The sequence below is a fragment of the Arachis stenosperma genome, chromosome 10 (assembly GCF_014773155.1).
Source record: "Arachis stenosperma cultivar V10309 chromosome 10, arast.V10309.gnm1.PFL2, whole genome shotgun sequence".
Classification (NCBI taxonomy): Eukaryota; Viridiplantae; Streptophyta; class Magnoliopsida; order Fabales; family Fabaceae; genus Arachis; species Arachis stenosperma.
The window spans coordinates 4,252,360-4,277,058 of record NC_080386.1 but is presented as its reverse complement, the minus strand read 5'-3'; the positions used below and the strand labels follow the sequence as shown (position 1 = coordinate 4,277,058).

At 32.5% G+C, this 24,699-nt stretch overlaps 2 protein-coding genes across 7 annotated transcripts; both read left to right on the top strand.

Annotated features, from left to right (window-relative positions):
* Positions 1–622: 622 nt before the first annotated feature.
* On the top strand, positions 623–2,837 carry LOC130956756 (BTB/POZ domain-containing protein At3g22104-like). 2 transcript variants are annotated; one of them, XM_057883748.1, is made up of 3 exons: positions 623–744; positions 1,130–2,266; positions 2,354–2,837. In XM_057883748.1, exons 1-3 carry the CDS (start codon positions 676–678, stop codon positions 2,747–2,749), a joined length of 1,602 nt encoding a protein of 533 aa, XP_057739731.1. In that variant the 5' UTR covers positions 623–675; the 3' UTR covers positions 2,750–2,837. The 2 variants fall into 2 exon arrangements, with proteins under 2 accessions (XP_057739731.1, XP_057739732.1); XM_057883749.1 differs by having other exon boundaries at positions 2,364–2,581.
* A 6,730-nt stretch (positions 2,838–9,567) lies between these two features.
* On the top strand, positions 9,568–16,223 carry LOC130955489 ((3S,6E)-nerolidol synthase 1-like). Of its 5 annotated transcripts, XR_009076763.1 has the most exons (9): positions 9,568–10,168; positions 11,466–11,880; positions 12,151–12,369; positions 12,465–12,603; positions 13,131–13,379; positions 13,902–14,156; positions 14,500–14,591; positions 15,208–15,673; positions 15,761–16,223. XR_009076763.1 is itself a non-coding variant. In XM_057882352.1 (8 exons), the coding sequence occupies exons 1-8, from the start codon at positions 9,706–9,708 to the stop codon at positions 14,677–14,679; spliced, it is 1,836 nt and encodes a 611-aa protein (XP_057738335.1). In that variant the 5' UTR covers positions 9,569–9,705; the 3' UTR covers positions 14,680–14,921. The 5 variants fall into 5 exon arrangements, 3 of the variants coding, with proteins under 3 accessions (XP_057738334.1, XP_057738335.1, XP_057738336.1); XM_057882352.1 differs by lacking the exons at positions 15,208–15,673; positions 15,761–16,223 and adding an exon at positions 14,676–14,921 and having other exon boundaries at positions 9,569–10,168; XM_057882351.1 differs by lacking the exons at positions 15,208–15,673; positions 15,761–16,223 and having other exon boundaries at positions 14,500–14,921.
* Positions 16,224–24,699: the final 8,476 nt, after the last annotated feature.

The following is a 24,699-nucleotide window of genomic DNA, read 5'->3' as shown; positions in this document are numbered from 1 at the left end:
TTGTCCACTGAAATAATCAAGCAAGCCAAACTGCCAAAAGGAAAAAAAAAAAAAAAAATCGGTGGCATGAGTAACGGCAAAAAGTGAGGTGCAATGCTATTTCAGTCAAAGTAAATACATTGGTCAGATTCAATTATGATTTACTATGATAATTAATTATTATTAATAACCACGAGTAATGAGCATAGTCACACACAACCAATATGTCTCTTTTTATTTAATTTGCGGCTAGAAAATCAATGAAAGGATATACTAATTACTGTTAGATATTTATATATGGTACTTAGACATAATGAATATGACTCATTCAATTCATACAAGAAAAGGTCTAATTCTGTTTCTAGCAAGTTTGAAATTAAAATTGAAATTCAAGTTTTTTAATATGAAGATTTGTTGTGTTAAGGAATTTGGCAAATGTAGAGAGAAAGTGTATACATGTTTTTTTTCTAGTATCCACCAACATCATTCTTCTCTTTCTACAGTAACTGATGATCCTTTTTACATACATGTTCCCACCAAGTTTCCCTTTTCTGATTATATTATATTATAGCCTTTCATCATTTATACAGATCCCATTTTCATTTTCAAGCCCCCACAAATTTTTTTCAATTCTCATCACCACTTGCATGCTTAGCTTCTTTGAAATAACTAATCACTTTAGCCTGTGGGACAAACATGGGGTTGGAAGCTTGCTGTGCTGTTGAATTTGATATCAATGGAGAGGAAACTTTCATGATAAACAAGGTGATTTGAAGCTCTTCTTTTTCTCTCTATTATTACTACTATTTTAGTATTTTTGCATGCCTAGTAGACACTCTTATAGCATTACATTGCATCATGTCATCTAATTATGGATTCCACAAAGTGCAGAATACCAATAATTCCCCTTTTATCAAGCATGAAACTCCATGATCATCAGCACACTCATTCACTTGTACCATTTCTTCTAATGAACTATTTAACTAATTAGTTCCATGATGGGTTAGTTAGAAGATAGTGTCCTCTAATCATGTTGATGTATGTAAGAAGTATCTTATTCTCTTCTTTAGTGTAATGTGATACTTTAATTAATAGTTATTTGTTGCTTTCACACTCGGGATATCTTTACTTTCTTCATAAATTACTGCAGAATATTCTTACAACTTTGTGCCGTAAATTTAGCAACTTATTTGGCAATCTGGTTGGAGAAAAAGTGAGACTCAAAGTTATATTCAAAGACTTCCCGGGAGGTTCACATGGTTTTGAGCTCGTGGCGCGGCTCTGCTATTGTTATAGCACTAGCAGTAGCATGAGCATGGAGCTATTATCTCCAACAAATGTAGCAATTCTATGTTCTGCTGCTGATTTCTTGGAGATTGAATCTATGGAAGCACCAAGCTTGAAGCCTCATGTTGAGAAATTTCTTCAAGGGATTCGGTTCTGGACTTGGTGTGAGCTTATTGAAGCATTGAAACAATGCCAAGGCCTATTCTGTTCCAAGAGTTATTCATATTCAGCAATTGTTGAAAGGATGATTGTGGATCAATTGATAGAGAGGGTTGCTTTTCCAAGAATTATTGCAAGTCCATTTGCATGTTCTTCTGATAGATCCAGCTTCCAATTTTCCTGTGATAGTAGCAGCATCAATAATAGTAACTGCTCTTCTGTTGATTCATCATCATGGTGGTTTGAAGATCTTGTGTTCTTGAAGATTGGTTTGGTGGACAAAGTCATAAGGGCAATGATATCTCATGATTTTGATCATGCCATTGTTTCAAAGTTTCTATTCTACTATCACAAATCAAATTCTCTTAGTGATGCTGCAGAAGCAGAGAAGATTGAGACAACAAAGGTTGTGATCAATCTTCTTTCCATGCTCCAAGTTCGGTCGATTCCATGCAAGGATTTATTCGATCTTAATCGAGTTGCAACTAGCTTGAAGATAAGCAGATGCTGCAGAAATGAGATAGAAAAACTCATAGGTGCTCTGCTGGATCAAGCAACAATTGATTACCTGATTCTTCCATCTCCAAATGGAATGAATCATGCATATGATGTTGATTTTGTCCTAAGGGTGATGCATACATTCTTCTTTGGAGGTAGTGCTGAGTTAACTTCCAATAATCGGCTTAAGAGAGTTGTGAAAATGTTGCATTTGTTCCTACTAGAAGTTGCTCCTGATCCCCATCTCAAACCTTGTGAATTTGAAGCATTGATTAGAGTGGTTCCAGATGCTGCAAGGGAATCTCATGATCAATTATACATTGCCATGGATATTTATCTAAAGGTACTTTAGTTTTTGCTTGAATGGTGTTCATTAAGATGTTGTTCCTGGTTGAATTCACTTTGATGCTTTTGCTGATACAATCCATAGGTTCATGCAGGAATAAGTGATCATGAAAAGATGAGAATATGTTCCACATTGAAGCATGAAAAGTTGTCAGCTGAAGCTGTGAGACATCTTAGTAGAAATCTGGCGTTTCCTTCAGAAACAAAACCAAGATTAAATGTAAATAGACAAAGCCGAATGAAAAGCCTGCTACAGGAAAATGATCACTTGAAAAGCTTCTTTGACTCCATGTTTCTCAAAAGCTTCAAGAACATTATCATTGATGTGAAAGAGGATGCTGAAAAGAGAACAATGTTGTATGATGGTGATGAAGGAATACATAATAGTGGGACCCAAATGGCAAGTCTAAAGAAGACAGGGAATCATAATTTGAGTTTGAGCAATGCTGCTGTTTATTACTTGCCAAAACTCTGTTCATAAGATTAGCTTAATTTCTTATATGACACTCAAGTATATATTTTCAATTCATTATTCATGTATAATAGTTTTGATATACGATATTATTTATTAAGAGTTGTTTGCTTGCTTGTTGTGTTTAAATGAGTATGCATAGTTCTAAATTAAAGGTGACAGCATCAAGTGATTGTTTGCTACTTTTTCTTCTTGTATACAATAAATGACACAAAGACAAAGAAATTTTTTACTTGGATGCAAAGCAATGCATTCATCATAAGTCTTGTGAAGTAGCCTTAGCTTGTTATTGCACAATGCATGCAGCGTGGAGTAATGAAATAATGAAGGATTAGAAAGAAGTGTTTTTTTTTTTTTTGTCCACGGTATCCCAACCCGATAGGTTAAGGACTAATCCGTCGCGGATCTGAACTCCATTTACAGGTCTGCCGCTGGCCAATGGATTGCTGCATGCACAAGGCAGGAATCGAACCCCCCGACATTTCCTTAAGCGAACGAGTGAGCTGACCACTCGACCAACTCAAGTTGGTTAGATTAAAATTTTGTCACTAAAAATTATTCACATAATGGGCCATATTTTAATTGAAAGAGGTTAAAGCCCATGGACATTTGTTCATTTCATAGGACTAACCTTACAATTGGGTGGGCCGCCAAACTTTTGGGCTGCTTGTTATTTTGCATGTTACTTGAAGGATATAATCATTTGTGACCCGAAATAGAAGAATCCAAACCAAAAAAAAAAAAAAAAAGAAGAATCGGTGATGTTAGATGTAAGTCAGTTGTTGAATTTGTTCCTGAAATACGACCTTGAATGGATTTGGCAGGCAGCGATGGTAGTTGATGATGATGAAGATTGCAAACGCTCAAGAGGAGTTATTGTGATTAGCTGGATGAATTGAATTTGTATCTAACTCTTCTTTGTTTCGGCTTTTAAGAGATGCCAATGAATGCAAGCTAGAAAATTAATATCCGACGGTTGCTATAGTTCAAAATATTGGCTGCCATTGTTGAAACAACATGTTTATCTTGAGAGCTTGAATTCGATACTTCTAAGTGAGGATGGAGAGACTATACTATTTGAACTATAGTTAGTTGACAAAAAATAATTTTTTTTAACAACAAAAGATATATTTTTTTTGAACCAAAGAAAGCTCAACATATTAAAGTGGAGCAACAAATAAGCAGACACAAAATAAAACCAAACGCAACAGTTATTAATCTCTTGTTATCTCCAGTATAGCCATCAACAACCAAGAAGATCAATACCAGTCCACTCCTTGTACCTCAAAAACGTCCTTCTTTGAATAACCTCAACACCTACTTCTTTATTGTTGAAAATTCTGTCATTATGTTCCAACCAGATGTTCCAAATCACTGCAAAAAACCCAATCAGCCACATTTTTTGCTCATCTTTTCGATTAGGCATGCCAGTCCAACTCTCAAACAGGCCTTTAATGGTTCATGGGACAGCCGAAACTCTATGAAAACACCTCAACCACGCGCACCACACCTGTCACGTAAACTCACATAACAGAAACAAATGATGAACAAATTCTATCTCCTTTTTACACAAGACACATATATTATCACTTTGGTGAATAACGCCTAATCTATTCAACCTCTCTTTAGTATTCACCCTACCGACTAGAACAAACCATCCAAAAAGCTCAATTCTCGGAGGTACCAACCCTTTCCAGATCGAACTAGTGAAACTATAACTCGTAATCTCTTCCGAAAGAGTCTCCGATTGCAGCACCTGCACAAAAAAGTTAGTAGAAAAAATGCCTTTATTATCAAATTTTCACACAAGATTATCCTCTCTACCAGTTACTAGTTTCACTGGCCTTAACCTATCATGAAGTTGATGAATAAGGTCCAACTTCAATTGGAACAAATGAAAATTCTAAATCCACTCTAACCCATCCTAAAACTCACAGTCCCCTATCACAGATCCTTGTTGGTTTGAAATAGAGAAGAGTCTTGAAAAACTCGCTTTCAGAAGACCACCTTGAACCCAATTATCCTCCCAAAATAGAGTTCTTCTTTCATTTCCTACTTCCATTGTTAGCCCATTAATAATTTTGTCCTTCACATGTTGTTCTTTTATATTCAACTGATAGGTGTCTTTCCACGGGCCACCCTTTATCGATAAATCCTGATTTGATAGCATTACATTAGGGTTCAAATTGTTACATGAACAAACAATCTTTTCTCACAACGGAAAGTCCTCCCTAGAAAAACACCACCACCACTTAAACAGAAGCGCTGTGTTCTTGAGCACTGCATCTCCAACTCCCAAACCCCAACCTCTTTTGGGGCCTGAACCACTTTCCACTTTACTAGAGGTATACCATAGTTACCATCCTCCTTACACCACATAAACCTTTTCTGTAATGCAATCAAATTATCAGCGATCGCCTTCGGCATCTTATACAGGCTAAGGTAATAGATCGACAGGCTATTCAACACTGATTTAATGAGAACTAGCTTACCTGCTTTGTTTAGAACTTCGCTTTCCATAAGCTGAGTTTCTCTTCCACCTTATCTATGATCAGTTTCCACGTCTTCACCAAACGCGGATTTGCACCTAAAAAAATTCTGAGGTATCTAACAGGTAATACCGCTTGCTTGCACCCCAATAAGCCACACACTTGCTCCACCTACTCCTGCTCACAATTAACTGAGATCAGATGCGACTTATCAAAGTTGATACTCAGACCCGACATCAGTTCAAAACAACGCAACAACCTCTTGTAATTCACAATTGTCTCTGTCTTCGGAGGGCAAAACAAGATAATATCATTCGCAAATTAGAGATGTGACAGTTCAATATGATCTTTTCCAACCAGTAACGGAGCAATGCGTCCAATTCTTACAGCTTCTCCCAACATCCTATGCAACACATCGACCACAACAGGAGAGGAGACAGTGGATCTCCTTGTCTTAGCCCCCTCTCCATTTTGAACGGCTTGGTTGGTGTTCCATTAACCAGGACTGACATAGTGGCTGTACTGACACACTCCTTCATCCAATTCCTCCATCTTTGTCCGAACCCCATCTTTCGTAACACAATATCCACAAAACTCCATCTGACTCTATCATATTCTTTTTGAAAATCTAGCTTTATAATTGCCACCTTCTTTCTACGCATCTTAAGCTATTGAACCGTCTCACATGCAATGAGGGCACCATCATGAATTTTTCTACCCTTCACAAATGCACTTTGTGTCTCTCCTACCAAACCTGGCATAACTGTTCTCATTCTTTTCACCAAGATCTTCGAAATCATCTTATACACACATCCCACCATACTAATTGGCCTAAAGTCCTTAATCTCCTTAGCACCCACAAACTTTGGAGCTAGCGTCACCTACGTGACGTTCGCATTAGTCGGTAGCTTCGTACTTTGGAAGAACTCCAACACCGCTACCGTGAACTCCTGCCCAATCTCCTCCCAGCATTGTTTGATGAAGTTCATATTGTACCCAACACTACCTAGGGCTTTAGAAGATTCACAATCCTAAACTGCCTCCCGAATTTCCTCAACAGACGGCATAACCTCCAATGCTTCAGCCTCAGCTCCATCAATCTGTCTCACCAAACCATCCCGGAAACCAATCTTCGGAGCATAATCTTGGTGATATAGGTCCTTATAAAACCCACTAATTGCAACCTTTATTCTTGTCTGATTCCCCACTAGCCGTCTATGAACCATAAGAGCATCAATCTTGTTATTCCGTCTTTTCGCCGAGGCAATATTATGAAAGTATCTAGTATTTTTATCCGTGTTATTAGCATGCTGAGACCTAGACATCTGCTTCCAGTGGAGCTCCTTTCTAACATACCACTTCTCACAAAAGCTCACCAACGCCTTCCTTCTAGCTTTTGTCGTACCATCATAACTGCCATCACTAACTAGATTGTCAAGCCTCAGAATCTCCTCCTCAAACATCCCCAGTCTCCTATCCATATCTCCAAAATTATCCTTGTGCCATTTTCGCAGAGGTACCGTCAAAGCCTTCAACTTACATATGAGCTGAGCATTTCCCAAATTTCGCCATTCATTTTTAACTATCCTCAAAAAATTCTCATGCGTAAACCAGGAGTCCAAGCTTCTAAAAGGTCGTGGGCCCCCACTTACCCTTGAAACTTTCACAATCAACGGACAGTGATCTGACAATCCTCTTAGTCCACCTTTTAGTCGGATATCAGAAAATTTCTCAATCCTCTCTATATTTACTAATACCCTATCAATCAAACTACAGATAGGCTCCTGAACCACGTGAACTTCGTGTCATTAAGAGGTAAGTTCACCAACTATATATCTTGAACCACATGAATTTCTATCATTAATGTACATTCTTTTAGAAGTTTAGTTTTATTTTTTATTTAATTTTATTTTTACTAAACAAATTTCTTCATTATTATTATTATCATTATTATTATTATTATTATTATTATTTTAGAGAAGCAGTAAAAAATTTTATGCACTCTCCTCCTTCATTGGTTGTAAATTGTATGTATATATATATATAACTAAAGTTCAGATATTTTTTTTTTTGTGGACAACGAGGGTCAAAGACCCAAAGAAAAAACAGAAAAGAAAAATAATTAAGAGCCTCTAAGTCTAAAAGTTCCAAAACTATCCAAACTTAAAAAGCATAATAAATATCTAAAGGAGAAACATCATAAATATGCAAGCCAAAAAAATATCTTATCAATTCTGCGGTAGAAATTGAATCGTGCGCGCCTAATAATAATATCTGTCCATTTTCCTGACATTATTTATTTGTTTCGATATGTGCACGGGGAACATGCGTCATGACCAACTGATGACTATAGTTAATACGCACATTTTTCCAGTGCTAAAAAAATTAAGACATCTGCTACATTGAGTCGCACTGGATCTGCTGCTAGGAAAAATCATACTGGATATTTTTTGGTGACATACTGGATATGACGTCATACATATCCTTTTCTGTCCAGAAAAGAAAAAATTGTTAACAAATATCTATCAATTGTTTTGATATTCTCTAAAAATTAGACGTTAACTATTCTATCCGTTTTAAATTAACTATAATCATTAAGATAATTACTAAATTTTATTAACATTATAAATTTAAAGGAAAAAGGGCAAAATTCCTTTTATTTGTGATTACAAATTTTCATTATATGATTGAAATCTCAATTAATATTTTCTTTCTAATAAATGTTTAAAGGTTATAATAGGTATAAATTAATTATGGGATATCAAAATTGAAAAATGGAAATTAATTTAAAATAAAAATAATGTTCCATCTGTTGAAAATTAAAGTTAACAAACGTATTTATAAAGATACCGCAAAAATAAACGTATTTATAAATAATTCCTTGACACTATATCCGCATACGTAAATGAAATGACGTTCTTTAATTTCTTCCACAGATACCATGTACAACAAGATAATGTTAGTTAGGGAGGATCCTTGCTATCATATGCTTTAAGAGTATAATACCATACTCTTTAATAAAAAAAATTATATTTTTAATATATTAAATACAACAAAATAATACTTTTCAGTTTTTTAAATTATTTTATTTATTTTAAATTATATATCTTAAATTATAAATTATAAATTTTTTTAAAAAATTATCTTAATATTGATTAAATTTAGACATTACACATCTTCCAAATTTAATTTGGTATTATATATATATATATATATATATATATATATATATATATACGGAGTAAGTATGATTTTGGTCCCTAAAATTTAGCGCTAGAATCAAAATCATTTATGACGTAATTTTTTATTTAGAATCATTCTTAACGTTTTTTTTTTTGTATTAAAATCGTCTTTTTAAATTTTTTCTGGACAAAAATATCCTTCATCACTACTGGCACCTTTATTTCCACCACCAGCACCGGCACCAACACCAACACTAACACCGGCACTAACATTGGCACTAATAGCAACACCAACACCTCCACCTCCACCTCCACCTCCACCTCCAAGAATAACAGTATCAACAGAGAAGCAGAAAATCAACAAATCAACACAAGCAGAAGCACAAAATCAACAATGGAGAAGCAGAAGCAAAAAATTCAACAAGAAAGAGAAGTAGAAGTAGAAAATTCAAGCACAAAGCCAAATCATAAATTCAAAGTACAAAGAAACAGATGTAGAAGGCGAAGCAGGACCACCGGCAGCTCGTGGGCGACGGAGCGACGGCGGTTGGGTAGATTGGCAGTGGCAAGAACATGCATGAACGACAGCGACACACTCCACGGCTGGGTAGATCAGCGGTGACAGGAGCATGCATGAACGACGGCGACACACTCCATGGCTGGGTAGATCGGCAGCTCGGTCTCCCCTTCCCGGCGACGCACTCCACGGTGGCGGCAGAAGCATGCATGAAGGGAAGGCAGCGACGTCTTCCTCCGGTCGTGGTTCTGGCGGCGGCGGCTATGGCGATGGACTCCTCCCCTCCCTCCCGCGTTTCCTTTACCCCCACCCCCACCTCCACCCCCAACACGTTTTCTTCCCCCCCCTCCACCCCCAACGCGTTTCTTTTGCCCCCTCCTCCAAAACGTATTTTATTTTATTTTATTTTTTTATTAAAATAAGGGTAGTTTAGGAATTAAATTAAAAATTTTATTAAAAAGGACAATTTTAATATGAAAAACAACGTTTAGGATGATTCTAAATAAAAAATTATGTCGGAAACGGTTTTGATTTTGACACTAAACTTTAGGAACCAAAGCCATACTTACCCCTTAATATACAGTAGTTTGTAGCAAATTCTCTTATAAATAAATAATTAGTTATTCTCTTTAACATATTATTCAATTATAAAAGTTTCAAGTTTTGTCTATCAATTCATGATTACAATATGTTAGTGGAGGTATGTAGGGTCGCAATGATGGAATGAAGGAGAGAAAGGAAAGTGGTTATAGGGTCCTTTAAATACCTGCATGAATAATGTTATTATTCAAGTCCGATCCCTACCATCATAACCAATTGTGTGCCATGGCCCTCCATTATTCAAAATGGTGTTTCCCAACATCTTTCAAAAAGCCTCATTATGTTGCAACAACAAAGGCACATCTTTCTCATGCTAACCAATGGAACATTCTTCAGCAAAACCCAAGAACTGTTTTTCAGGATGATATAAGCATTAATCATGCAGAGAAACTGATGGAACTGAAGCATGCACTACTTAGTGAAAATAATAATTCACTGCAAGGAATGCAAATGATTGATGCAATGCAGCGTCTAAATGTTGATTACCACTTTCAAGAGGAAATTCATTCATTCTTACAGAGGGACTATGTCGTCATTTCCACCACTTTTGGTCATGGGGGTGCCTTTGCCCAACATCATCTTCATCACCTTGCTCTCTCCTTTCGTCTCTTCAGACAACAAGGTCACTTTGTGCCTCCAGGTATGCTAATTATTCATCATTTTTCTTACAATATTTTCTTAACATTTATCTTATTTATTAATAATACATTTATTTTTACGTAAAATTAATAATTAAAAATTAACGTAAGATAATTTAATTAAAAAAATCAAATTATATATTTAATAAGAGAAAGTCTGGAAGGCAGTATTTTTATTAAAATTTAGTCAGCATTTAATCATTAAAAGAAAAATGAAAGAAAAACGAGTAAGATCATCTCCAGTAAAAAATTCATCCCTTATGACCCACCTATCATAAAAGTTAAAAGGTAACTCCATATCAACTTTTGCGTCATAAATAGTAAATAGAAACTTAAAACATCTCTCTCTTTTTTTATTAGGAGAAACTAACTTTAATCTCTGTTGTGGTCCCACTTAATTAATTAATTAAAATACTTAAAATAAATGTAATTAATTTTTTTCAATAATATAATTTAAAAATAATTTACTATTAAAAAATATTAATATTAAAAAATATTAATATTAAATAAAAATAATTATTAATAAATTAAATATAATTTAATTATTTAATATAATTTTTTAAATAACTAAATTATATACTTAAAGTTAAATAAGTTGGTATATAATAAGATGAAGACCAACCATTTATTGATAGCATATTATGCAATGTAACTTATTATATTAATACCATATTATTTAATTTTTTTTAATTTAAGTGCCACATATCAGAATATCATTGATTAAAATGAAAACAAACCAAGGCCCACTGAGCAAGACTTTGCTTGCTTTGGAAAATGTGTTGGAACTCATGTTTATATTGCTCTATCCGGTTGGTCTTTATTTTTTGTCAGACAAATAGTAAATAGGTCCTTTATTTATTCATTGTTGGAGATGCTCTAATCCTACATTATTAAATATCATTTTATACCATTAAAAATATTAATAATGACTAATTGATAACTACACATCACAAATTTTACTAATCTGTTAGCACTCCTTATTTAATAATTTTCAATTATTAATTCCACATAAAAATAACTAAAAATAACTGTATATAAATTTTTATCATATTTATCTGTTTCAAATAATTTGTTATATATGTATACGTATGCATATATGATTTATTTATAGATAATTATTCACATTAAGTTGTTTAATTTTCATACAACTTCATATACGTGTGCCCAATAATTTGAGAATCGTTAAATTTAATTAAACATATTAAAGTTCTTAATTATCCTTTTTCTATAACTTCGCATGATCACTCCTCTTATTTGTACTTTATTTGATCATGATCAATGGAAATTAAACATCCGCAGAGGTGTTTGAAAAGTTCAGAGACAAGGAAGGAAAATTCAGGCAAGAACTATTAGTAGGAGGAGGAGGAGACATCGTGAAGGGAATGATGGAATTGTATGAAGCCTCACAAATAAGCATTAAGGGAGAAGACATGCTAGATGAAGCTGGAGAATTCAGTTGCAAGTTCTTGAAGGAAAGGTTGGCTTACCTTGACAATGATGATGATGAAGGCAAGTTTGTGAGGAGCACTATTGGAAATCCTTTCCACAAAAGCTTGCCAATGTTCACTGCCAGAGATTTCTTAAGAAACTTTCATGGTGGCATGAATAGTAATAATAATAATAATGAATGGTTTGGTTCCTTAAAAGCACTTGCAAAGATGGATTTCACTTTGTTGCAACGCTTACACCAGCAGGAAATCATTCAAATCTCTAAGTAAGTGTGCTAGTTTGATTATTTTGGAATGTTCGTTATTTTTATGATTATTAAAAATAAATATATAATCTTAAGGTGGAAATTCAGATACAGTAGACTTCACGTGAAGTTGATAAATGAGAGCCGTTAGATGATTTAACTGATTTGACTAAATTTTCATCTAACGACTCTTAGCTATTAACTTCACGTGAAGTCGACTGCACCTGGATTTTCACCTAATCTTAAATATTTATAATAAAATAAAAATATAATATTCTTTTTCATGTACAGATGGTGGACAAAACTTGGTTTAGCCAATGAGTTACAGTATGCAAGAAATCAACCATTGAAATGGTACATTTGGTCGTTGGCATGCCTCTCAGATCCTAATTTCTCAGAAGAGAGGATTGATCTAACTAAATCAATCTCTTTCATATACATAATAGATGACATTTTCGATGTGTATGGGACTTTAGATGAACTCACTCTTTTCACTGATGCTGTTTCTAGGTACATATGTTTCACTAATTACATATATTATTGAAAGATAATTATGAAACCAATAATTATGGTTTGTTTAATTTGCTTAATATATAATAATGCAGATGGGATGTTACAGTTGCTGATGAGTTACCAGATTACATGAGAATATGCTTTAGGATCCTCTACGATCTTACTAATGAAATCAGCTTCAAGATCTATCAAAAACATGGATGGGACGTCAACAATTTTCTTAGAAACGCAGTAAAATTAATTTCCTTTTTTACTTTATCCTTTATTATATTATTTTCTCTTCTATTAATACATAATAATTATTATGGTGAAAACTCGACTTCATATGAAGTTGATATTTGAGAGTCGTTAGATGAAAATTTAATCAGATAAGTCAAATCATCTAACGGCTTTTAGGTATATATCAACTTCACGTAAAGTCGACTGTACCTGAATTTTCACCAATAATTATATCTGTAACACATTTTTTAGATAATTTTTTTAAGATTAATAAGAATTAAATTTTAAACTTTTAAATTATAAAAATTATAATATCATATTATAAAATAAATTCTTTTAAAATTAATTGTTCCATACTTCCATGCATCCATCACCAATATTTTAAATGTGTAGAAGAAAATAAAAAGTGACATATAAATAAAACAAAGTAGTGTACGTTTAAAAGAAATTAGAAATAACAAAAAATATGTTATTATCATTTATTATTACAGAATGTGGACTTAAGGGATTATATATATATCCAATAATTTTTGGTGCAGTGGAAGAGATTGTGCAAAGCCTTCTTAGTTGAAGCAAAATGGTTTGCTTCAGGGAAGAGTCCAAGTTCCGAAGAGTACTTGAACAATGGAATAATAAGCTCTGGGGTGCATATTGTGCTGGTTCACATTTTCTTTATGTTGGGTGAAGGATTGAGCAGTGAAAATGTTAAAATCATAGACGGAATCCCAGATATAATTTCTTCTTCGGCAACTATTCTTCGCCTTTGGGATGATTTGGGAAATGCTGAGGTACAGATATTTTTTTATAATAATGCCATATATAATAATGAGTGAATACTCACTCAATCCTTGATAATTATGTCGAAAGAATTACGAGGTTCCAAAAATAAAATATCTAACTCGATCCTTGATCTTTTATTTTAGGGACTGATTAGTTCTTGTGTAAAAAAAAAACATTAACTTTTTTTGGCACATGAACTAATTAATTCCATAAAAATAAAATTTAGGAGTTGAATTAAAATTTTTTTTTATAAAAATCACGTTGTATCTCAAGATAATTATCAGGACCCTTTAAGATTTTTTTTCTATAATAATTAATCGGCAAGCAATCATATACACAGCTACTACTTTATAGCCACAAAAAATTCTTCATCTAAGAAAAAATTGAGTAATATTATTTGAAAAATTTTGGTCTCTAATTAATTAAATTCAAAAAGAAAAAGAAAGAAAAAAAATGTCAGATATCCATATTTATTTATGAGAAGTATTAGGCTTAATTAAGTTGAGTGTTTTGATATTTGATTTGTGAAGGATGAGAATCAAGAGGGCAATGATGGGTCATACGTGGATTGTTTATTGATGGAACAGAAAGGGTTGGCAAGGAAAGAAGCAAGAGAGGAAGTTATGAATATGATCAATGATGCATGGAAGAGGCTCAACCAAGAGTGCTTCTTTGAGAACACATTCCCTAAGCCATTCACTAAGGCCTCTCTCAATCTTGCAAGGATGGTTCCTTTGATGTATAATTATGACAACCACCACTCCCTTCCCATGCTTGAGCCTCAAGTCAAGTCTTTGCTTTATGACAATTCTCTTTTTCTTTAATCCAATATAATTCAACCAAAATATTTTTCAAAAAATAGAAAACTAGACCAAAGCACCCAAAGTTATTTTATTTTGTATTAAGTTTACTATTTTACATTCTTTAATTACTACTAGAATAATTTGATCAGAAAAGCTCTGCATACAAGCCCTAATGACTTGTATGGTTTACAAGTTCATTAACAAATAAAATCTCAAAACGCGCTCCAAGGGTTACGTTGTATACACGTGCTATATAGGGATCCCGCGTATATCTAATTACCAAATTTAAAAGATTTGTTTTTTTCTTCGTTTTCGTTATTTGCAGATTTGCTCGTTCTTCTTCTCGCGAAGCTTTCTCTGGTTTCTTCGATCGTTCTTTTTCTCTCCTTTCTCACTCGTTTCTTCTTCGTCATTTACGTTAGTTCCTCTCTCTGTAACTCCAGCTTCGTTTTCTATTTGATTTTTCATTTTCTGAAATCAAAGTTTGAACTCGTTTTGAAGATAATGGATGATTCAACCTCAGATTGTCAGCTGAATCCAGGCGAAGTGGACTATGAATTTGAATCTAACGAAGTTCCTGAAGTTTGATTTACATAGGATTACTATGAATTTTGTTGCAGTAATTTGTATAGCATTGTGTAGGTGAATAATTCGTGAACATTGACTGTCAAAATAATACATGAAGATAAATCTGTGGATTGAATGTAATGTATTAGTTTTGATTAATTTTCTGGAATTTATAGCAGACGATCAGGTGTAGATCAGAACTTTTTTGGGTGTATTTTTTGGGAAGTGTGTGTGTATTTACAGTTTACTGGTTTTTCTGTTATTTTAACTGAGTTGTTGTGGTTCGGGTGTATTATATCAGACACGATTGGGTGTGTTTCTAGTTTTTGACATGGTGTATTCTGCAGCCTGTGTATTTACAGTTTATGGCTTTTATTGTCATTTTAGTTGAGTTGTTGCGGTTCGGGTGTATTATATCAGACATGGTTGGGTGTATTTTTAGTTTTTGACATGGTGTATTCTGCAGCCTCTCTCTGTTGTTGATGACCAGTTTGTTTCCAAGGTTGGAATGACCTTTATCACCCTTGAAGATGCTGAAAAAGTTTACAGGAACTACGCCAAGACTACAGGGTTTTCTACAAGAGTTCGGAGCACAAATAGGAAGGAAAACGAGATTAAGAACCAATTGATTACATGTAGCAGAGAGGAAAAATGGAAATCTAAAATATCTCAAACAGCACAGGGAACTAAGCATGTCCATTCGTCGTACAATAGAGAATAACGAGGAGGCTGGTATTAGACTAAGCAAAACTTACCAATCATTTGTTGCGGCTGCCGGGGGTCATCGCGAGTTAAATTTTATTGAAAAGGATGTGAGGAATTACATTACGAGAGAAGTGCGAGAAGCGTGGGTGTGCTTAAAGACTCGTTTGATAGGAATTGAAATGATTTTCTACTGAATTTTGGTCTTGTGGACAACAAGTGGCTTTCAGGTAATGTTTGTTTAAAATCTGCAGTAGAGGTGTAAATTTAATTTTTTTCGGGTGTATTTATAGTCTGTGTTTGGGTGTATTCTGCAGATCTCTATGAAGACCGTCATATATGGGTTCCAATCTATCTGGATCACCATTTCTTGACAGGGATGAGAAGCACACAAATGAGCGAGAGCATGCATTCTTTTGGGTGTAAAAGTAGTGTTCTTTTGGGTGTATTTCTGAATTTTCTTGTATGTCACATTTTACATATATATACATATATATACTTCAGAATCTTGTTTTTATGTTATAAAATACTGTTTTTTTTACAACGGTTTAAGGGTTTTAGGTATTAAGGTTTAGGGTTTTAGGGTTTACGATTTAGGTTTTAGGGTTTACGGGTTAGGGGTTAGGGTTTAGGTTTTAAGTGTTTAGGGTTCAGGATTTTAGGGATAAAGCATCAGGGGAATAGATTTTTTGGTGTATATTCAACTTTCTTTGGGTGTAAAAAATGGCAGGTTATGGGTGTATATTTGGTTTGATATTTTTCTTCATATTATAGTACCTGTAATTCATACATTTTGAATACAGCAGAGAGAGTTTAATTATTGAAAGAAATTTTACAATAAACTGGATTATAATTGGAAAATTTTTACAGCATGTGTTCAATTTGTTACAGGACTATATAACATTTACATTAATCAGTGTCAATATCCTTAGAATCTATCTGTCAATTTGGTGATGCACCCTTAGCGGCGGGATGTGCATCAAGCCACCGAATCCCAAATCCCTCACAATTATTTTCTTCTCCTCACTCATGTTTCTGAATTTATCACTTAAGAGATATGTTGCACACTTAAGGTCTTTGATTTGCTGTAAACAAAAATAAAATTATAGTCAGATATATTTCTATTATATAAAACTGATTTCATGTAAGACATATATTTGTTCTTATATTTCTTCCAGGTTGGTTTCTCGCTGCCATTTTCTCTGAAATGAAAAATACACCCAAAGATATCAGTAAGATACACCCATATATATGAGTCAGATACACCCATTGATAACAGTAAGATACATCCATAGATATGATTCAGATACACCCATATATATCAGTCAGATACACCCATAGATATGATTCAGATACACCCATGCATATATATCAGTCAGGTATCACTCAAACATGCATCAATATCAAGCAACATACAAGGTCAAGCAATATACACCCATAGACAAGCAAATATAAGCAAGTGCTGACTATTACAGTATATCAGTTCAGAAATATACACCTAACATTTTATGCCATATACACCCAACAAATTACTCCATATACACCCACCAAACTACGGAATATACCCCCAAAAATCAGTTACCAGAAGAACTAGAACAACAAGAACAGTAACACCTACAAGAACGAAGAAGAACAGTGTAACATAGAAGCAAGAATAACAGTAAAACCTAGAACATTATAAACTGTAAAATGAGACGTAGAGCAAGAAGAACAATAAAACGTACAACAACGTAGAAGAATAGTAAAACCTAGTTCAAAATCTGGAAAATATACATGAATGGTAATGTAACGTACCTTGAGTATTATAGCTTTGTTTTCTCTGGAGATTCTTGATCAAGAGTTTTATGGTGTGTTGATGGAGTTTTCGAATGTTAGCGACGAGTTGTATATCTTGAGTTTCAAATGTTGCTCGAAAATGGAAGGGTTGCGTTTTCTTTGAATGGCTTTGAGAAGTGGAAGAAGTGGAAGAGTCTGCCATTAATGGGCGGTTTACGTGAAGAGAAGTGTAACCGTTTGAGTGGGAGCGCGTGAATGTTACGCTCCATTCAATATAATTAGTGCGCGTGTGGAATGTTTGTGGACTGGGAACTTGTAACACTTGTAAAGCCTTATTGCTTGTATGTGTAGTAGGCCCGTAATTTGATATTCTTAGATGTATTAAGTATGTAATTATAAAATATTTTATGCATAAAATTATGAATGTTAAATTAAAATAAATAAAATAATTTTAGATTATTATCTTCTTAATTATTGATAATACAATATTGTCAATAATAATGATTATTAATGAGAGCTGACTTAGGTTATTTTCATAACTCAAGAGTTGTATAAAAACCCTAATTGCTTGAATTCAATAAAACGTATATAATCGTTTTCAAAATAAAATAAAACATATATAATCGAGAGAGATAAAAAATGTTAAGGTGATATTATGCATCTTAGCTTGCTACCTTTGTTATTATACACATGATTCAGAAACCCGACATATTTACATACTTGAAGTAGTTGCTATTGTATTCGACAACCAGTGTAATAATAATAATAATAATAGGCTAAGAAGGTTTTTCTTTTTATTGTTATTGTTTTTAATTAATACTAAGAAAAGAACAAAGTAATTGCATTGAGACATAGGGTTTATTTGGATGAGCTTTTAAGAAAAGATTTTTTTTTGAGTTATTTTTTTTAAATGATTTTATAAAAAAATAAAAGTAATTTTATATTTGAGTATCTCATGTAAAAAGATAATTTTATCTATCAATTATGTTTGAGTATAACGATATAAAAGTACTTTTTTGTTTATTATTATATGAAAAATATCTTTTTTTAAAAAAAAATCTTTTTAAAAAAAATATAAACTACAGTTTTTCAAAAAAACATTTTTTTTATTTTTTTAATATTTTTATTTTATTATTAAAAATTTATTAAATACATTAAAAAGTAAAAAAATTTATTTTTTATTAAAAATGTTTTTTTATATCAAAATAATGGTACCCACACCTAAACTTAAGTGATACATGTGGTCCCTTGGCATGGAATATGTAATTTTCCGCGAATGAAAATTCATAAGATCAGATACTCCTCTTGATCCATATGCCATCATAGGTAGGATGCAAAATTTATTTATTTTCTTGTGGTCCTTTCTTATTCAACTTGGCGGTAAGCTTGGTATTGTAAATATTTTTTTAAAGTTGCCTATTTTATTTTATTTTATTTTATTTTATTTTATTTTTTAAAAACATTTTTTCTAGGATTTTAGCTGTTATATTCCGTTAAATAAAAATTATTCTTAACGATTACACTTTATAATAATAAATAATAATAGATAAAATTACTTCTAAAATTTAAAATAATTATAATAGATATAAATATATAAAAAATATTTAACATATATATTGATAGATTATATTTTTAAAATTTTGAACGTACAAACTATAGCTTTAAAATATATTTTCATGGATATACTTTTAAAATTGGTAAGGATATATAGCAGATAAATAAAACAAAAAGTATTCAATCATCATGTTTTCTGAATATATATATTAGGTGTCGGCTTCAAAATAAAAATAAATCCAAACATGAAAACACCTTTTAAAATAACTATATATTACTATATATACACGCACAAATCATTAAAAAAATGTGAGATATAAACAATAGGTTAATGTTTAAATTGGTCTCCGAAAAATTACACGATCGTCAATTTTGTCTCTGAAAAAATTTTTAATCAAATTAATCATCGAAAGATTTGACATCGATCACGTTTGTCTTTCTGTTTATGAGTTCATAGATTCCGTTAACAACAATACACGTAAATCGTTAAGTGACACCTAGGTTCATCCAAAACGACGCCGTATAGCAAGAATCTTTATTACTGAAGTAACTCTCCCATTTTCCTTCTCCCTTTCACTTACACTTTTTTCCTCTTTCACCCAAAATCAACGAAGAGTCACCGAAACAGAGTGACAAGAAGAAGCTACTTTAATCACCCGTGAAAGCAATAACCAGCGACGCCGTTCGCATTGCGATTGGTCCTCCTCGTCCTGATCTGAAGGCCACCAGTCTTCTACGGTGGCAAGCGCTGTCTCCGGTGAGAGATAAGTTCTTTTGCATGGCGAGTTCCTTCTCTAATTCTTTTTCCTTTTTTTTATATGAATGTGTAGTATCATATTCGATGATTTTGAATATTGGTTGATTTTGGGTTAGGTTTTTGTGCTGGGAGTAGTTGCTGCTAAGGTTTTGTAATGATTCAGACATTGTGTATGTTGAAAAAATGTGGATGTTCTCTGTTTTGATATGGCCGAATGCAATGTGTGTGGATAAATTATTTTTTTTGTTTTGTTTAGTTCTTGTAAAAGACAGGGTTTGATTCTTTGCGGTGTTCATTTTAGATGAAAGTATTGATTGAAAATTTGTTGATGAAACATAAATAAATTGTACTAAAAAATAAAAATAAAACAGAGTGCACTCTCATGATTCATTGTTGCTATTTTTAATTTGTAGATGAAAAATCATCCAATGACATTTGTTTTCCATCATGGTGGGAAGTTTAAGAATGATGAAGGTGGATCAAAAATTTATGAACCAGACAATACAAAGGTGTTAGCGGGAGTTGAAGGGGATAGCTAGATGTTTTCTTTGTAAAGGGATATTATAAGGAGTTAGGATATTCAGAGGTGGACGGTTGTTACTGGAAAGTACCCGAAATGTCGCTTGAAGTTGGGCTGAGAAAGTTAGAAGTAGATGCTGATTTGTTGAAAATGGTGAAGGATTATAGAAGGAATCACAACTCGATCAATATTTATTTTGTGCATAGAGTCTCAGAGCCACACATGGTGAAGTGTATGAGTGAGGATGATGATGAGTTTGTTATATTAGAGAACCAGAGCACCTGTAAACCCAAGGCCACAAATACTTCCTAGTTGAATAAGAGATACTATTTAAGGCCCAAATCACAGCCATTGTCCTAACCCAAACCACAGTCCATGTCTACGCCCAACAATACACCACCACAGCCCAAATCCCAACCCAAATCACAGTCCATGTGTCAGCCCAAATTTCAACCCAAATCACAGGTCATGTCTCAGCCCAAATTTAAATCACAGCCTGAAACACAATTTGTTCTTTACATCCAGCCCCTGAAATCCTCATCTCAGCCATCAAGGTCATCTACCCAACCCTTAAAAGCTCAGTCCCAACTATTGAAGACTCACAGCCAACCCTCAAGATCTCAACCTATCAAGAAGCATGTTGTTGGAGATAAAAAGAAAGAACCAATGAAGAAAATCAATGTGACAAGGAGTGGTAGAGTTGTTACCCCAGCTCCACTTCAGGAGGATAGTGACTCTCATGATTCGTACGAGAGTACCAAAGATAGTCTGTATAAGCCTCTGAAGATCTTGGGAGATGGATATGAGAGTTCTGGTGATAATGATAGTGATAGTGGAGTTGTTGCAGGTAAGAATTCAAGTTCAAAGAAATATAGAAACAAGGAGAAGTCTAGGCTTGCATCTCACAAGACCACTGAAAAGGCAATTGATACGGATGACTCTAGTTATGAGGATATTGAAGATGATGAGATATCGGATTCAGGTGACATGCAATTTACTTTGTTATATTATTTATAGTGTTGTGTTAGAAACTTTATTTATGAAAGTCTATAATGGTGTGTTGTGTTACTTTGTAAATACTGTTTGTTATCAATTTTTCAGAATCAGAAAGAGGTGTAGATTCTAACAATGAATCTGATTGTGGATCCTGGCACTCAGAAGATATGAATCAAGTATTGGATTCTGATAAAGAAGATTGTGCGGTTTATCCACCGTATAACGAGAAAGCCAGGTTTGGAGAGCTGAAGCTTGAGGTAGGTATGATCTTCAACACAAAGCGTGAGTTTATGAATGCCACTAGAGACTACACTATACAATGGAGTAGGAATATTGTTTTCAAGAAGAATGATAATGTGCGGGTTAGGACTGTTTGTAGGGGAGAAAATTGTCCTTGGGTAGTGTATTGTGCTTTGAAAAAGTCCGATATATCTTGGCAGATTAAGATTTTAGTGGATAAACATATCTGTCCTAAGAGCAGGAGTAATAGGGCTACTATTTAGGAGTGGACTTTGAAGAAGCTTGTTTCTAAACTAAGAAAACACCCGACAATGAAGCACAAAGAGGTGTATGAATGATTTATGAGTAAATGTAGCATACGGCTGAATAGTACATGTATCATTATGGCATTAAGAAAAGTTAGGAAGGTTGTTGAAGGAGATGAGATTGCATAACATGGACACAAAATGCTCCAACCACTAATAGAAGCATTATTAGTAGGACAAACATGAAAAAAAACAACATCTTCACTACTCTAACTTCAGCTTCCAAACTACCCATTCTCCAACCTAGTTTCACTTTCCAATCTTCATAATCACTTTTAATTTCAAACTCTGCTTCTGCCCCACCATTTGCAACTTCAAAAATTTCATATTCATTATCATCTACCCAATTAAAGTAGTTACAATGGCTGCCTTTCTGCACATGTGAAGTGAAAAAATTGAATCTCATATTAATGGTGAAGGGGGGGTTCAAGAAACTATGGTTCATACCAATTTAAATTCACCCGATATCTTGGACAAGTGTAAAACAACCTTCTTGAATTTTTTGGTGTTCCAGATTTCTTGATCACAGTTTTCAGCCCACTGAAACAGGTTCTGTCCATCTTCATCCTCCTTTTTTGCATGGAGGAGTTAGAGCCGAAGCTACCAACCGATCGCGGTGATAACCCAGCACTTCGTCCTCCACCAACGCTCTGCATCCTAGCTTCTAAACCTGGGTGATGTCTTTGCACCACTACAACACCACTCCTTAATGTTCCCGTTCAATTTGGGGGGGTTAGGGTTTATAAAATGGGAATAGGAATTATTTTGACATAATAAGGAGAACATATCTTGTTAGCTTCCAACTGGGTACACACCTGTTAACACACCTGTCACTTAACGGTTCACGTGTACTGCCGTTAACGGAATATGTGAACCTATAAATAGAAGGACAAACGTGATCGATGTCAAATCTTCTGAGGATTAATTTGATTAAAATTTTTTTTCGAAAACAAAATTGACGATCGTGCAATCTTTTGAGGACCAATTTAAACACTAACCGTATAAATAATTTGCGAGTTGTGAGAATTGAATGTTAAAAAATTATCAAAAATTTTATTTTTAATTATTAATTAATTATTAATATTTAAAAATGTAAATTAAAATATATTATTAAATTATTTAATTAAAAATATTGAATTATTAATTAAAAATAATAATTAATAATAATAAATTTTGATAATTTTTTAATAATTTTTAATTAATCGTGTTGTTTATGCAGCGAAGTTTATTAGATTCACATTCGAAGATATATTGGAGGAAAATGTGGCTGTGCCATGCGTGATGCATGATGATGATGATGGAAAGTGATTTCACTCAAAATTTGAAACATATAATTGGGAAAAAGTTCGTTGCTATATATATACATGTCACTACTATAGTTGTAAGAACTGGACCGGTAATCGAACCGATCAGATTATTGGTTTATTGGTTTATTGGTTTAACTGATAAATCGCTGGTTGAACCGATAAAATTGGTTTCACATAAATAAAAAATATAAAATAATAAAAAATTTAGTAAAGTGATAATTAGGTTCTTGAAATTTTTGACTTCGAATTAATTAGCCCTTGAAAAAAATAAAGTATCAATTTGGTCCTTCACGACAGTAAACCATGGATACGTTATGTCCCTTTATCAATTTATTATGTGAAATTTAATAGTGATGCTTATATATTTCTACTAATTAGTCTTAAGTCAAAATCTTCGAAGACATACTACTTAACTTAATATTTTAAAAAATTTAAAATAAATATATTAACTAACATTTTAATAATGCTATAAATCCTAAAGAATTATATATTAAAAAAAATGAATATAAAACTAAAATTAAATTAAATAAATATAAAACAATTCAATTATGTATATATATATATATAATATATATATATTAACTAGCACATAAAGTATAAAAGTGATAAAGCAGCTTGGTGGTATGTCTTGTTGAGTGCAACAAGAGAGACATGAGTTTGAGTCTTGTAACATGCATTTTTGATTATTGAAAGTAATGTTCGAGCCTCATAGGACCGGTCAGTTTGCGCATTTGTATCGAACCGGACCGGAATCTTACAACTCTGGTCACTACTATGTTCAATTTCAGAAAAGAACGGTCATACCCACAAAAAAAAATGATTTGGCTTATTTTTTTAGGGATTATTTATATAAAGACGTTTAAAATATTTTTTTAAAGATATTTTTTAATAATTAAAATTTAATTTATATAATTAATTAAATTATATTATTTTTTTAAAATTAAACTAAATAAATTAATTTAACTGAAAAATTGATAAATCAAATTTTAAATTAATTTAAATTAATATTTTTTTATAGAAAATAGTTTTATATAAAGATGTTTAAAATGTCTTTTTTTAAAAATATTTTTTTAATAATTAAAATTTAACTTATATAATTGATTAAATTATATTATTTTTGTCAGAATTAGACCAAATAAATAAATTTAACGAAAAATTGATAAACTAAATCTTGAATCGATCTAAATTAATATTTTTTATAAAGATTATTACAATATCCAATTATAGACAATGACTTAAAATATTTCTCTCTCTCTCTATATATATATATATTAAAAATTTTTAAATCCTAACTCTTCTCTTCTCTCTATACTTTCATAGAAATAGAATTTAAAATTTTAAAATTAATATATATAATAAAAATATTTTTGTTATTTTTTATAATAAAAATATTATAGCCATTTTTTATAAAAAAATATTAAGTTAGATCAATTTAAAATTTAATTTATCAATTTTTCAATCAAATTAGTTTGTTTGGTTTAATTTTAATAAAAATAATACAATTTAATTAATTATATAAGTTAAATTTTAATTATTAAAAAAATAAAAAAAACGTTTTAAACGTTTTTACGTGAGCAGCTCCCTATTTTTTAATTTATATCTCCTTCTTAGAATAATCTTAAAGTGTACAAAAGCGTGTTATAAATAAGGGAAGATTTTATGGTATTGATTGCAAAAAAACATTTATACATATAGATGTTATGTGGTATTCTTTTTCGCTAACGCGTATGGTATGCTGAAATTTATTTGTGTGGTTCAAGAATGTAATGAAATTGTTGATATGACTAGTGGGGTACTAGTG

Excerpts from the sequence above, each read along its gene's own strand:
- LOC130956756 (XM_057883748.1), top strand. The coding sequence starts at position 676 with ATGGGGTTGGAAGCTTGCTGTGCTGTTGAATTTGATATCAATGGAGAG. Across the intron at positions 745-1,129 it reads AAACTTTCATGATAAACAAG|AATATTCTTACAACTTTGTG; the intron begins GTGATTTGAAGC and ends AAATTACTGCAG. Across the intron at positions 2,267-2,353 it reads CCATGGATATTTATCTAAAG|GTTCATGCAGGAATAAGTGA; the intron begins GTACTTTAGTTT and ends TACAATCCATAG.
- LOC130955489 (XM_057882351.1), top strand. The coding sequence starts at position 9,706 with ATGTTATTATTCAAGTCCGATCCCTACCATCATAACCAATTGTGTGCC. Across the intron at positions 12,604-13,130 it reads ACAATTTTCTTAGAAACGCA|TGGAAGAGATTGTGCAAAGC; the intron begins GTAAAATTAATT and ends TTTTTGGTGCAG. Across the intron at positions 13,380-13,901 it reads ATGATTTGGGAAATGCTGAG|GATGAGAATCAAGAGGGCAA; the intron begins GTACAGATATTT and ends TGATTTGTGAAG.